Source organism: Eubalaena glacialis, chromosome 2, assembly GCF_028564815.1.
Source record: "Eubalaena glacialis isolate mEubGla1 chromosome 2, mEubGla1.1.hap2.+ XY, whole genome shotgun sequence".
In the NCBI taxonomy this organism is placed as follows: domain Eukaryota; kingdom Metazoa; phylum Chordata; class Mammalia; order Artiodactyla; family Balaenidae; genus Eubalaena; species Eubalaena glacialis.
In genome coordinates, this window is record NC_083717.1 from 182,418,223 (window position 1) to 182,431,952 (window position 13,730).

The 13,730-nt window shown below is 41.5% G+C and overlaps 1 protein-coding gene and 1 long non-coding RNA gene across 3 annotated transcripts in view; one reads left to right on the forward strand and one right to left on the reverse strand.

Annotated features, from left to right (window-relative positions):
• LOC133084486 (uncharacterized) overlaps positions 1–11,473 on the forward strand; it is a 63,354-nt gene extending 51,881 nt beyond the window's left edge. Inside the window, exon 3 of the long non-coding RNA XR_009699447.1 lies at positions 11,240–11,473. This is a non-coding gene — a long non-coding RNA (uncharacterized LOC133084486). The remainder of the gene's footprint in view (positions 1–11,239) is intronic.
• The window catches only part of RPS6KA5 (ribosomal protein S6 kinase A5), a 189,004-nt gene that overhangs the window by 20,771 nt on the left and 154,503 nt on the right, over positions 1–13,730 (reverse strand). For both annotated transcript variants that reach the window (XM_061181170.1, XM_061181169.1), the window contains one exon: positions 3,073–3,223. In XM_061181170.1, coding sequence (XP_061037153.1) covers positions 3,073–3,223 — 151 coding nt within the window. The remainder of the gene's footprint in view (positions 1–3,072; positions 3,224–13,730) is intronic.

A 13,730-nucleotide genomic window follows, 5' to 3' on the forward strand; every position in this document is an offset into this window, starting at 1 on the left:
TATTTCTTTTTGGCTGCATTGGGTCTTCGTTGCTGTGTGTGGGCTTTCTCTAGTTGCAGCGAGCAGGGACTACTCTTTGTTGTGGTGCACGGGCTTCTCATTGCGGTGGCTTCTCTCGTTGCGGAGCACAGGCTCTAGGCGTGTGGGCTTCAGTAGTTGTGGCATGCAGGCTCAGTAGTTGTGGCTCGCGGGCTTCAGTAGTTGTAGTTCGCGGGCTCTAGAGTGCAGGCTCAGTAGTTGTGGTGCACGGGCTTAGTTGCTTCACGGCATGTGGGATCTTCCCGGACCAGGGCTCGAACCCGTGTCCCCTGCACTGGCAGGCAGATTCTTAATCACTGCGCCACCAGGGAAGCGCGAGAAGCACATATTTCAAACCAATGATTTTAAAAAATATTTTTTACAAGCAGGAGCACATTTTTTGACCACAGCTTATAGCTCACCAAAGCTGTGACTGAGATGAGACTTTCTCCACCACTGTGGAATCTCGTCCTGGCCACTGGGGGGCACCAGGACACCCTAGTTCACCCTTAGGGATAACAAAAATTATTTTGTCATGAGTCCCCTGAGACAGGCGTTAAGCCAAACCAAAACCAAACCAAACCTAAACTAAACTATAATAAAGGGCTTTAAAATGGATATGAATATTAACTCTAAAGAAACATCCCTATTTTTTAGAGGCAGTGTTAACTAGCTTTCCTTCTGTACTTGCTTTTCCTCCTGGCCATCTGGACAAATTAGAAAATAAACAAACTCACTCTAATTCATGCATTGGTTTATGTCTATAAATCTAAATGATACTGTGATAGTATGAACTGACGTAACCATTCTTTTCTCATTCAACTGTATTCAAGCTATTCAACATTGCCTCTTCTCTCCCCCATGGGATAATCCAGGCCCCCTTTCTACCCATGTCAGTCACTGTCTGATAAACTGCCATGTCTTATATTATTCAAATTCAACCCTCTGTTCCGTTTTCTTTATTCTCCTTCTGCCACGAAAAACAACCTCAGATAATACTTACTGAATTGAATCCCACAGATACCCTATTAATATATTTCTCTTATAATCTAAGATGTCATCCTTGATAGTAAGATACACACTTATTTTATGTACCATTAAGAAAGAAAAAGCATTACCAATTAGAATAGTAAAATGTTGTCCACTGTAAGCTGCATACTGATTTCAGAGATGGTAAAATGTGAAACTTGCACTTCTCGGTTGATGACATTCAGTAAGTATAATCAACTAAGATAAAATGTTTTTATTATGCCCTCTTGTGGAGGCAATGGAGGTAAAATCATTAAATTACAGACCTTCAAAGATTTCAGCTAAAATGGGTTTTAGAGATCATTTAGTTCATCCTCTTTATTTGATCCAGATGGAAATCGAAGCCCGGAAATCAGAACTAACCTTTTCACTTAAACATTTGGGAGGGTCAGTTTCTTGACTTTCTAGTTCATGTTCTTTCCTAGCGTATGATTACATTACAAGCATATGATTACAAACGTATGATTTGTGCTTGGCTCTTGTACATACGTTAAGAGAAACTTCTAGAGTAAAGGGGTAATTTAAAGAAATATACTGTTAGCAGGAGAACGTTTAGTATGGAGAAAATTGAATGCTCTTACAATCCTCTCCACCTCCACCCCATTTGGGTCTTTACAAGTAGAATTTTGGTCTTTCCTGAAGTGTCCCTGTCATTTAAAAAGTCAAGGCAATTAAATAACCTAAAATTACTATTCTAAGCTATAGAAAAGAGAAATTTCTCTAATATGAAAGCCATTTTGCAATATTCACAAGAACAGGGAAACGTGGAGAAAAAGATCCTACGAAAATATGATTTGGGGTATTTTGCTTGAGTACGTTCTTGAATTTTACCTTATTGTTAATTTTTGAGCCGAACTTCTGAACAAGGTATATGAAATAGTTTGTTCAAATGTTAACCTTTCCAAGCCATATTAATCTATGAAATGCACATGCTGAGAAATTAATTTTATTCTAAAGAGACTTCTCACTATGTTACTGAACTTCTGTAAGATGTACAGTAGTGATTTTCTAAATGGTTACACCAAGAGACTGAAATAAATGTGCCCTTTTTTGAGTGTGTAAGTACAGACAGAGAATTCTTATTCTCAATCACTATTTGTTTTCCTATATTAAAAACACAATAAATTATTTTAAAAACACAATAAATAACAACATGAAAGCTTACTCTACAGCAGAGTTTTTTTCTTTGTTTTGGTGTGATATTTTCATTAATTTTGCTGATAACAATGTAAAAGCTCAGTCTGCAAAGTAAAAATAAAACCTTGATGGTCCCTTTTGAGCATAAATATTTAGGTCATGCTTGCTGATACGATGAAATTATTTAAAAGTCGTAAGCTCAGAGTTTTAGAAATTGAGGTCATGGTATCCCAGGTTGACCACTTAGATTGAAATAACTAGCCAACTCAGTCTATTTAACTTTTTTTCCCAGTTATGTAAACTTTTGGTAATCTTTTGGACAACACTTAGCATACTAGGTTGAGTAGGTGTGCTGGTGCGCTGCAGAATGGTCTTCTTAGGCTTTTGCAGAATAAGAAAGGCACTGTTTCAAGTACAAAGAAAATAAATAATTATATATTATAATACGTAACTGAGAAAGAGGCTGATTTTGAATTTTCTAAGATTTCTTCTGGGAAAAGAAGAGATGAAATCACTACCTAAAAAGTATAACACACAGTGGCAGTAATAGCTCGTGAACTGAGAAGTAAAAAATATAATAAAAGTCTCCTTAGTCTACATGCCTAAATCTTGAGATCACAAATGGAAATCAATACTCAGAAGCTCTTACCAATAAGTATGTAGAAAATCAAATGTTATTATAATCCTCCCCTCTCTCCCTTCATATAGGGAGGAAAAGACCATTTAGGTCCCTACAAGTAGAATTCTGATTCTTCTTAAAGGGTCCCTGTCATTTAAAAATTGGGAGAAAATGACTCCGAAACAGCCCAAGTTCACTCATTTCACCAAGAACGCCAAGTACCCTGAAAACAGCAGGGCATATAAGACCATCTGTTCAATACGTTTCACCTGAAAAAAGAGATGTTCTTTGATTTCATCTGCATCACGTGGACCACATCCCAGTCTTTTCTTGGGATCTTTCATCAAGAGACGCTGAATTAGGTCTTTGGCTACAGCACTCATTTCTTGGGGATACGGAGGCTCGCTTTTTAATATTCTCCTGTAGGCAGATAAAACTTGCTGTTAAAACAACCATAGGATGAAGTTATAGTGACCATATTCTTCGCAGAAAACAAGTATGGCGCAACACACTCTGAAATCGAACTATATGTGAAAAACGGAGATAAAAATATGAGATACCATGAAATCAAATTTCTCAAACTTAAGCAGAAACAAAAAGCATTGATCATTTTCCAGTATAAGTCAATCCTCATCGGAAACTAACATCCCAAATATTTAATTAGAAAAAAAAAGCCTTGGGATTGGATTAGATCTCCTATCTATGGACTAGACTCTATGAGTAAAACTTTTACAATGGAAACAACTTTAATAAACTCAGAGAAGAGAATTCAGCACTCAGATTTGGAAGGACAAAAGAAATCCCAACTCTACCTGCCTAGCTTCTCTTGCCCTGTGTGCCAGTGAACATAAGGCGCCAGCGGGAATGGAGAGGGAAGGAAGCCCCAGAAAGGGAGAGTCAGAACCCGTTGGATGTGGCTCAAGTCTTGATACCAGAGCTGGGGGCTCTTCATGGGATGAAAGCATCTGCTTATTTATCTGCGACGCTAAAACAGACTGGCAAGCCTTAGAAGGCAAGTGGTGCTCAAAGATGGAGTAAATGCTACTATTTATTACAGGAAGTAAAAAAATTAAGATAATCAGGTTTCTTGATGAAATATTTTAAATTATTCTAAGGTCACAGATGAAATCGATCCAATCCAAATGTACCTTTGCCCCTCTTAAAAGCCAGAGCAATAGTTTAATGAGAAAGAAATAATGGAAGGGGCTGATGGAAATTAAGAAGCTTAACATAGTACACATGGAGATAAACAGTTTCTCAATTATTTGGTTTGCAAAAAGACCCCCTGTTGTGCATTAAAATAGTAATAACTGTTGTGGAACAAAAAATAGATAATAAGTTAATAAGAGATAGTACAGTGCAGTTAAGAACAGGAATTTGGAGCCTTTTGGGATCAAGTTCAAGCACTGACTCTGCCGCTTATTGGCTGTGTGACCTTAAAATAGTTAATTAATGCCTTTGTACCACAGTTTCCTCAACCGCTTTCTCAACCACAGTACCTGCCTAAAATGGGTATTATGCCTCTTAAATGAGTGAAGACGTGATGTACGGTGCTTGGCACCGCCCCTGAAACACAGCAAACGCTTGATCAATATGAGCTACTCACTGTCCTGCTCCCTCATTTAGGGCAACCACAAAGAAAAGAGACAGACAGCCTGGAGCAAGGAGCACTGAGCATCAGGGAAATGACGGTGGGATGGTAACTTCTGACTGAACATTCCAGCCGTGTTGTTCATTTCAAAGCGGATTCTACTTCTAGCACTCCATCCTGGGAACCTAAGAAAATGCTGAAAGAACAAGCAAAAAAAAAAAAAAAGCAGCAGAACCCTCTTTTCTTTCTGATTCTTTAATGTTTTCCCATGGCTCACTGCCCATCAGGGTTGCAGCATTAGAGAGAATCCTCTCCTGATATAAGGTGCGGGCGCCCTGTTTCTCAGGGAAAAGCAAGTATAGCCTGTTCCATTTCTCCATCTTTAATGTCCTTTCTGCAGGCAAGGGTTTCTTGTGTAAAAGGACCAGGTTCTAGATTCACTGCTGCTGAACCATGTGTAGAAAGAAGCACTTTGGCTGACTTCATCTGAGGGTACCGACTCTGTACTGTTACTCTTACACCTAAGTCAGTGACGTTTACTGGCAGTCTGCTCCGTACCAAGCACTGGGGGAAGGAATGGTCAGTCTTGTTGACTGTGGTGGGTTCGTGGAGAAGGAGGGCCAGCGAGAGAGCCATGAGCACCTGAAGAGAGGCACGGCGCCACCGAAATGCCCAGACTGGAAGCAGGCACAGGAGACTCCGTGCACACGTCAGGGCAGTAGTCTGGACACACAAACAACAGCATCGGTGTGCCACCGAGGTGTGCGTCAGGTCCACATGCAAGGGAACGAGAGGTTCAGATTCGGGTGAGGCAGGGATCAGATCGGGAAGAAACTGAGTAGAAATCTACAGGAATTCCTGCTGAAAACAGTGCTGATGAGGGAACATGCAGAACAGCGATGGCCCCAAACCCTCCCCTTTCCTGAGTGAGAATAATAGGGCCAGAAGCAGCGGAAGCAGACCCGCACAGAGCATGCTGAACACCCACCCGACGTAGAGGAGTGACAGCAGGAGCCTTGCTGGAGACTCACGGAAGGGCCACTGCTGTTGTCATATAAGCAGAGTGAGACAGGGTTTCCTTAGCAATGTGGAGAGGCTCTGAAGCCCAGGAAGAAGACCAGAAATTGGGGATGGGGTGGTAAGGAGATAGTAGGCTCAACCCTTTCCTCCACGGGAAGATGATCCCGGATTTACCTTCTTCTTATACTGTTTCCCTGAAACGCACCGGGTCAAGATGGATGTGAAGCGTCAGGTGTGTGGTCATTCTGAAGTTACCCCTGAGAAGTGAACCGCGCCTGGCCAGACAGGTGTGAACAGGCACGTAGGTCCTGGGGGTCGTCTTGTCCAGGACTATTTAAAACATATTCACGAGCTTCTGTGTGTTCTCTCTTATTCCCAAGGGTGTCCTTGTGGGGGCTTGGAAGCTGTGTTCGTGGGAGTTAGAAGACAGAGTTCCTGCTCTGAGTTTCCTCTGCTGGGTGGTCCATGCCCGCCCACTAGGTCCCATCACTAATGGCTAAGCGTGTCCCTTCTGGTCTGGGAAGTCAGGCCTAGGTGGTTGGAAGGACCTCTGATGAGATGTGTTTGATGTTGTCATGCCGATACACTATGCTTCCTGACCTGTATCCTTCCAGAAAGCTAAGTAAAACTGGTGCCAGATTCCAGCCTATTGTGCCCTGTGAGTATGAATGTCAGTCTGAGGGCCAGCCCACCGTGGCTGTGCAGGGTGGGCGCTGAGAAATGCGGGTGCAGGTGGAGGGTTTCTGTGGGATGCCCACTTGTAACAATACCAGGGCATCTTGCAACAAGGGCTGGGAGACATTTCTTGGGTGTTGCTGCCACTTTACCTCTTCCAATGTGCTTGATTTCTGAACTGGTAATAACCCAGAGCTATTTTTTCTTGCTTCCAAATGAATCTTAGAGCCCTCTGTAAAATCAGAACAAGCTCTGAATTAACATATCACGTTGAACACTTCACGTGTATATTATCATTCAATCCATACAAAAATCCTATCAAAAAGCTATTATTATCCCTGTCTTACAGATGAGGAAAGATTCCTTTCAAAAAAAAGCAAGAAATATACATATGAATTAAAATTTCAACCAGATATTTTAGAACCTGGATAATATTAATATTTATTTGCAAGAATTAGTGATAACACAGCTTAGAAAATTTTGAAAAAGAAAATAACTGGGGAGAATTTGCCTAACTACATAGTAAAATGTATTATAAAACAAAACTGTGAAAGTGAAGTGGTAGTAAAATAAATTAACAGCCATATCAAGTGAATAGAAGAGACAACTTGAAAAATAATCAGGCATATACAAAAACTTACATTGTTTTTAAAAAGTGACCAGCCAACGTAGGAAAGACCGCATTGTTTGACAAATGTGTTGGGTAAACCAGCTATGTGGGAAAGAAACAAACAAGGCAAGACCCTTGCCTTATACCGTAAGCCCAAATAAACTCTGAATGGATTGAGGAATTACATGTAAAATGCAAAATGAAATAAAATTAAAATCTATAATAATATATAAATGAATATAAAATTTCTTCCTATTCATGGATGGAAGTTTCTGAAAACCCCTGTGGTAAAAGAAATGCACAACTGATTAGCTTAAGAATTTATGGAGTAAAGGGTGAGGACATCAAGATTAAAATTAAACCTATGATGGAGAGAGAGGTAGGTAGATACAAAATAAGCAAGGATGGTAAAATATTCACGGTAGAATCACGGCAGTGAGTATGTAGGTGTCCACCGTAACAAATATTTGCAACTTTTCATAATAAAATGTGGCGGAAAGAGTGAACCTATGAAACTTGGCACATGTGTTTGGTATGTTCACTAAAACGTAACAACAAAGAACTGTCCCAATAAAAAGTTATCAGTGACCTTTAGGACAGTGGTTTATGCTCACCTCATCCCTCCACATCACCCACCCACATCACCTACATCCTACAAAACTGCCGTTTCCCCCACTCTTTAACCTTTTCCTTCATTTTTCTTCACAGAATTTATAGACTATTATATATTTATTTGTCTATTATTTATCTCTCCCAACTAAAATATAAGCTCAGTGGGAGTAGGGATTCTTTTTTTTTTTTTTTTTTAAAAAAAGCAGTCTTGTTCACTGCTTTATTCCCTGGGGCCTAGAACACTGCTTTAGCCTACAGCAAGTCCTCAACAAATATTTACAAAATCAATACATGTCTAATTGTTCTCCATTTACTATATGAGGAGCTTTCCTCCTCAGTTTCCATAGATGCCTGCAGATAACTTTTTCACTTTTTTGCAGATAGCAAAAGATGAGTTGATTATTTCTATTTGTCCTCCATTTATAAGTTCACAATCTTCCCCATTTCATTGTGGACGCTCACTTCCTGGTTCCCCAGTGGTCCCCAAATCACAGAATCACATACGTGCTTGCCTGAGTTAGAACGATTTTTCACTGAACTACTGACTCTTAATTTTTGTGCAACACAAGGGGGATAATAAAGCATATCATGGTGTTATCTACTCAGTGGTATACAACACAGCCATTACAAAAGAATGTTTATGAAGAGTTTGTAATGAGAGAATGCTTATAAATTTACACAAAAACTGCAAAATATGAAGTTAATTTCTAGTATGAGCACAACATTATTCAGGTAAAGAAGACTAATGGGAAATAGTAGCAGTGTTCATCTCTGGGTGTTATTACTGCTGTTTTCCTCCTATGCACGCTTTAAACTATAGTGAACATTACTTTTAAGAATAGGAATGCTAAAATGAACTTCATTTACAAGATCACGGACCCGCTGAGAGCACTGCCCAGACTGGAGAGGACTCCAGGGAGTCTGCAGGCCCCTGTGCGTGTTTCCCCACCGTCTGAAAGGCATTTCCTTCTACCCTCCGCCTTTGCAAACCTCATCGGCGCTCTCAGCCCAGCCCATGCTGTCTCTCCATCAGGAGGGCGTCCCTGACGCTCTCAAGCCCCACGGGACTGTGCCGCCTCTGTACTTCCACAGCATTCATCTTACCACTCAAACATGTGTCAACACTCCCTCTTATGATGAATTGTCATCTATTTATTCCATATCTTCCCAAACAGTATGTAAGTTTTCTTAGGGCAAGAACTGTGTGCTTCTATTTGTCTTCCTCCTAGGAGTTAAATATCACTCAACAAATACTCAAGTGATTAATGAAATCAATCCCTCTGTTGTCTCTGGACCAGTCCTTCCCAATCCTTTACCTGAAATAAGCATCTGCCTCACCAGCAAACAGCCACACGGAACCAAGCGTTACCCAGGAAAGACCATGAAGCAACTTTCCAGCCACTCTGCCCTTGACCCCGGCCCCGCCTCCCTGTAGCTCCGAGTCTTTAGGTAACTGAAGCTTAGCTTCCTTGTCTGGAGGACAGCACATGCTGCTACCTCATTTTCAGCGTTGTAAGGATTCAAGGCCATGACGTGGGTGACTCTGGGCACCACAGAGGTTGGCGCACAGGGGGGCCCTCAGCCTGGCTACTCCACAGGAGCGCCCCTTCTCTGAGCCACGAGACTGGCTGCCCAGAGAGGACGGTCCCATGCGGTCACTTCCCTCTGCATGTCACTGAGCTCTTTCTCGATCCAGATCCACCTAACCTGTGCTTCCTGAGGCCACATCCACTGGGTGATTAAGAATAATGAGATGAGATTCTTTGGCTGGTACCCTTGCTGGCTTTTGCAGAACGTGCGACTCCACTCAAAGTCTCATCCAGTAATTCCTGGGAGTCCCCAGGGCATGTCTTCTGTGAGCTATGAATACTCCTCTTCACTCTCTCCTAAAGCATCTCGTTTCGTCTTTCACCCAGTTCCCTAACAAGGCCTCTGACCCCCACTGCCTGAGAAGCCACCCGACGGCTCCCATTCCTGCTGCTGCTTCTGGAGCCGAAGGGAGAAAATACCTGTTTCTCATGAGGTTAGAGGAACCAAAGATGTGTGCGTGATCTTGTAAAGATTTGGGCTAAATTCCTTTTCTTTTCAACTTACAGCATCTTCTCCCTAAAAGTGACAGATGAAACCTAGAATTGTCCTTCCTCGCTCAATGGCTAAGGCCTTTGTGAACCCAGCTGGTCTGCCTGGGCTCCTCTCCCTTCGACTCCCGCACAGTTAGATTACTGATGGGTCTACTAGACCGGCTTATCAGATGTGCCTGAACGCGTCTTAATCTCAGAGGTGGGCCCGGCTTAGGCTAAAGCTGGGATCCCATTTCACTCACCAGGGCTTTACCGGCAGACCTCTTCCCAGGCCCTCCTCCTTACTACACTCTTTTCTGTGCCCCAGACGATGCTCTCCAAGCTGGTACTTCTCCACCCACTCCATTATCTGTGTTAGAGTGCCCTTCCTAACAGGGCAAGATGACAGGGATAGGAGAGGGCCTTGGGGGTTCCTGCGGACCAAGTGGCTGCATGTGACAGCAAACTAAGGCCGTGTTGCGGGTCAAGAGCAGAGTGGAACACATGGAATTTCAAAGAGATTGCTGAATGGAAAGGAGCCCAGGCAGAGAACAAGAGCCAGAGTACAGAGCCAAGATGCTCATCCAAAAGGATGGGGCCCTCCCGGGAGGCCCTGGAGAACCACGGCACGTAAGGAACAGCAGATCATGCCGCAGACCAAAATAGACGGTGGATTTGTGAATGCAGAGGCTAACTCTTCTTTCCACGGCCTTTTCCAGTAGCTGTGAGGCTGACCTTTGAGGCTCCAGGTGGATGGGAGCAGTGGAGAACTGGCTGGGGCAGAAATCAGAGGTGGCAGCGAAGCAGGAGGTGGAGGGGAAGCTCAGGAAATGGCAACCACTCTGATGGCGTCTCTGAGGGGCCCTCTCCACGGCGGGAATGATCAGCCCTATGTTTTATGAAGGGCTCCAAACCCTATCCCCACCCAGGGAGTGCTTCAGAGGCAAATTAGTAATTCAGTACCATTTGGCCCTCGCCCCCATGTGTTATGCAAGGGAAGCAGGAGTGAAAAGATCTGAAGGATAAGAGGGAAGATGGAAAGCTGAGGATTATGGTGCCAAGGGAAGGGTCATTTTCACCCTGCTCCTCTCCCATCGCTGGACTCTGGTCTGAAGCTGCTGTAATTGCATCCTGTTAAATAACAGGTAGAGGAATAGCTCTTGTGACAAACATTAATAGATTTGGGGTAACGAGTCAAAAAACACCTGGGAAATATATAGATACTGCTATTGGATACAAAAATACCTAGAGAGAAGAAAAGAAAAAAACAAATTGCATATGGGGAATTAAGAAGGCTTTATAAAATATGCTGACAAAAAAATTTCATCATAAAGACATAAGAAGAATAAGAAAGCCAAGGAAAAAAATTAATTTGATCTCTTCTTAGCGTAAGAAATAATGATACTTGTTGTTATTCTATACATAACTCTGAAAGCAAGACATCAATAAACAGAAAATGTAAAATGATACAAATGGGCTAATTCAATATGTTACTGAATAATTAACATGGATAAAACAGAAAAATACAACAGAATTACTGTTTTTTGATTTTAACATTTAGAAGACTAGCACATCACACAAAATCAATGTTTTAAAATAATTACTTAAAGAGAAACACTCGTTGCGAGGACAAATAAATTCTTACCTAAACCAGGGGTCGGCAAACTTTTTTGTAAAAGGCCCATGGTAGGCAGATTTCTAACATGCCCAATGATCACTGTCTCCTTGTATTCACAGCCTCGTGTTGCCTGGACCTAGTGACTTTCTTATAACCAATATTATTCAGCAAAGATGAGAGAATGCCACTTTCATGATTAGGTTACAAAACATTCCATCTTCCTAGCAGACTCTCTCTATTGCCTTCCCAGCTTGCATGCTTCGATGAAGAAGCTGCCATGTTGGAAAGGCCCACACAGCAAGGAAGTGAGGGTGGTCTTCAGCCAACAGCCAGCAAGGAACTGAGGCTCTCAGTCCAACAACCCAGAGGAACTGAATCCTGCCAACAACCACATGCGCTTGGAAGCAGATCCTTTCCCAGTTGATCCTTGAGATACTGAAAGCCCAGCCAACACCTTGATTGCAGCCTGTGAGTGACCTTGAAGTGGAGGACTTAGCTAAGCTGTGCCCAGATTCCTGATCTACAGAAACGCTGAGATAATAAATGTATGTTGTCTTAGGCCACTAAGTTTTGAGCTCATTTGTTACTGAGCAATGGATAATGGGTAACTAATACAAGGCCAGACAATACATTCTTCAGGCTTTGGAAGCTATATGGTCTCTGGGGCAACTATTCAATGCTGCTGCTGCAGCATGAAAGCAGCCAGACATGATACGTAAATGGATGAGTACTCTGTGTTCTAATAAAACTTAACTGATGGACACCGAAATTTAAATTTCATCTAATTTTCACATGTCACAAAATATTGTTCACCTTTTGAGTTTTTCAACCACTTAAGAATGTAAAAACCATTCTTAGCTCACAGGCTACACACAAACAGGCAGCAGAATGGATTTGGCCATAGTTTGCCAACCCCCTACCTAAACAACACCTACAGCTCTGTTTAAACCATTATTTTTATAACACTTAGACCTGAATTTATACAACATTATGCTTAGGATAGCACTATGAAACACATTAGTAAAGTATACTTTATTGATGGATAATGAAATACCAAATAAACATCTCTTGGCAAGTATTTTGTAAATTTCCAAGGCAGAGAAAGTGAGACAGAAACAACCCTGCCGGAGATGATGGAGGAGCTGCAATCAGAACCTCTACGTCCTGATGCCCAGGTAAGGGTAAATCTAATTATCCTGGTTTACACAGCCCCAGGCAAGAAAAAGCTTCCTTCTTGAAGGGGAGGCAGAAAAACTGCTAGCAATACCAGTGGCTGAGGGGACACCTTCCTGTGTGGCAGTAACACATACCCTGAAAGAGGAAGCTCTACACAGAGGCAGTAAAAGCTAGTGGGAAACATACGTGTATGAAAAGCACATGCTACATACATGAAATAAAAATAAGAAACAGATTCACAGAAAAGCTAAAGAGCTATCATTCAAATCTATAATGTTGACAATTTGATGTTTGTTCAGAATGGTACCGAGGAATGACGAATCTAGAAATCATTTCACATGAACAGTTAAGAGAACTAGAAAGGTTTACCCTAGATAAAACTATCTTCAGACACCTAAAGCAATGTCTGGAAGAAACCACAGAACTACTCTGTTCTTTAGAGGACAGGACCAGGACCAGGACCAGAACTGACTTGCAGAGGTTAGAGGAAACTAATTTCAGCTTGTTTTAAGGGAGGAGAAATTCTGATGGAAGGGGCTTCCTTGAAAATACCTTACACAACAGTGTTATCTGTTCACTGATGGCACTCAGACAGAAAGGAGAGGACCGTCAGGGACACTGATAAAGGGATTCTTACACCATGGAGAAAGTTCTCATCTCATCCTAAATTCTTATCATATTTTAAAATTTGATAACCAGAGAAAACATATTTGTCCTGATTTTAGGCTACCTGTAGACAACAACAGGCAAACATAACTTGGATAATATATTATTCTGATGCATCTCAAATAAACTCTATAGAAAGTATGCAGAGTTCAGGGGAGATCACAATAATTAAGGAATGGAAGAATTCAATGATCAGAAAAAGCCCTGGCTATTTAAGACATCTGGGGACAAGGTAATGATATATTTATCTGAATGGTGCATATTTTATAAAGAACAGACTATAAAAGATTTTACACCAGGAAAGACAATCAGAATGATTATCTTGAAAGGCAAAAGTAATGTGGGATAATTCAGCTATTACACTGTTAGTAAATTTCAAGAAAACAAAACAAAAAAACCATGGGATCATAGGTTAACACCAAGCTTTAAACAAAATTATTAACAACATGACAAAGTGAATAATTAATTGATTAAAGGGAAAGAATCCTATTTAAATTCTTGAGAAATCTGCTCAGTTTTAAGATTTTAGACAATCTGATTCAGGCTCTCTTTCTCTTGCTAAAACCAGAATGCCAACTAATTGATCTAAAGGCAATAAAAGCAATTTAAATTTAAACATCTTTTGGTTCAGAATTTTCCTGCCATTATGATCAGCAATATACTGTCTCTCTACAGGCAGACCTGTGGTGGAATGGAAAACTGTAAAAAGAAGATTGCTTGTGTATGTGGAATCAGAAAGAGGGAATTAGAGGAGCCACTATTTAATGTTGTCAGGTTAAGTCTGCCCTTTCATTTGTCACCAAGACAGGTGTGACCCTGCAAGGGGACCCGAATTCTCAAGACTATGGGCAAGGTTTCCTACAATTCTGAGGCATTTCAAAACTGTCAAAAAGCACATT